The sequence below is a fragment of the Mandrillus leucophaeus genome, unplaced genomic scaffold (assembly GCF_000951045.1).
Source record: "Mandrillus leucophaeus isolate KB7577 unplaced genomic scaffold, Mleu.le_1.0 Scaffold100, whole genome shotgun sequence".
Lineage (NCBI taxonomy): Eukaryota > Metazoa > Chordata > Mammalia > Primates > Cercopithecidae > Mandrillus > Mandrillus leucophaeus.
Window position 1 is genome coordinate 2,296,419 of NW_012098099.1, and position 213 is coordinate 2,296,631.

At 62.9% G+C, this 213-nt stretch overlaps 1 protein-coding gene across 1 annotated transcript in view; it reads right to left on the bottom strand.

The window, feature by feature from the left end:
• Positions 1–213, bottom strand: part of EPDR1 (ependymin related 1) — a 32,054-nt gene extending 31,841 nt beyond the window's left edge. Inside the window, 2 exon segments of the mRNA XM_011973208.1 lie at positions 2–111; positions 114–213. Coding sequence (XP_011828598.1) covers positions 2–111; positions 114–213 — 210 coding nt within the window.

The window sequence follows — 213 nt, forward strand, 5'->3', positions numbered from 1 at the left end:
CCTTTGGTGGCCTCTGCCGCTTTTGAGATCCGGACGCGCGACTCCCGGTAGCCAGGACCAGGGCCCTGGGAAGGCTCCAGTGAATCGCGCGGGAGCTATTTCTGCCTGGGTCACTGCCTGCTGCCACTGCCTGCTGCCGCTTCGGTGTTCACTGCTCACTGCTGCCAACAGGAAATGCAGTGGCAGTGGTGCCACTAGCATCCTGGGAGGCAT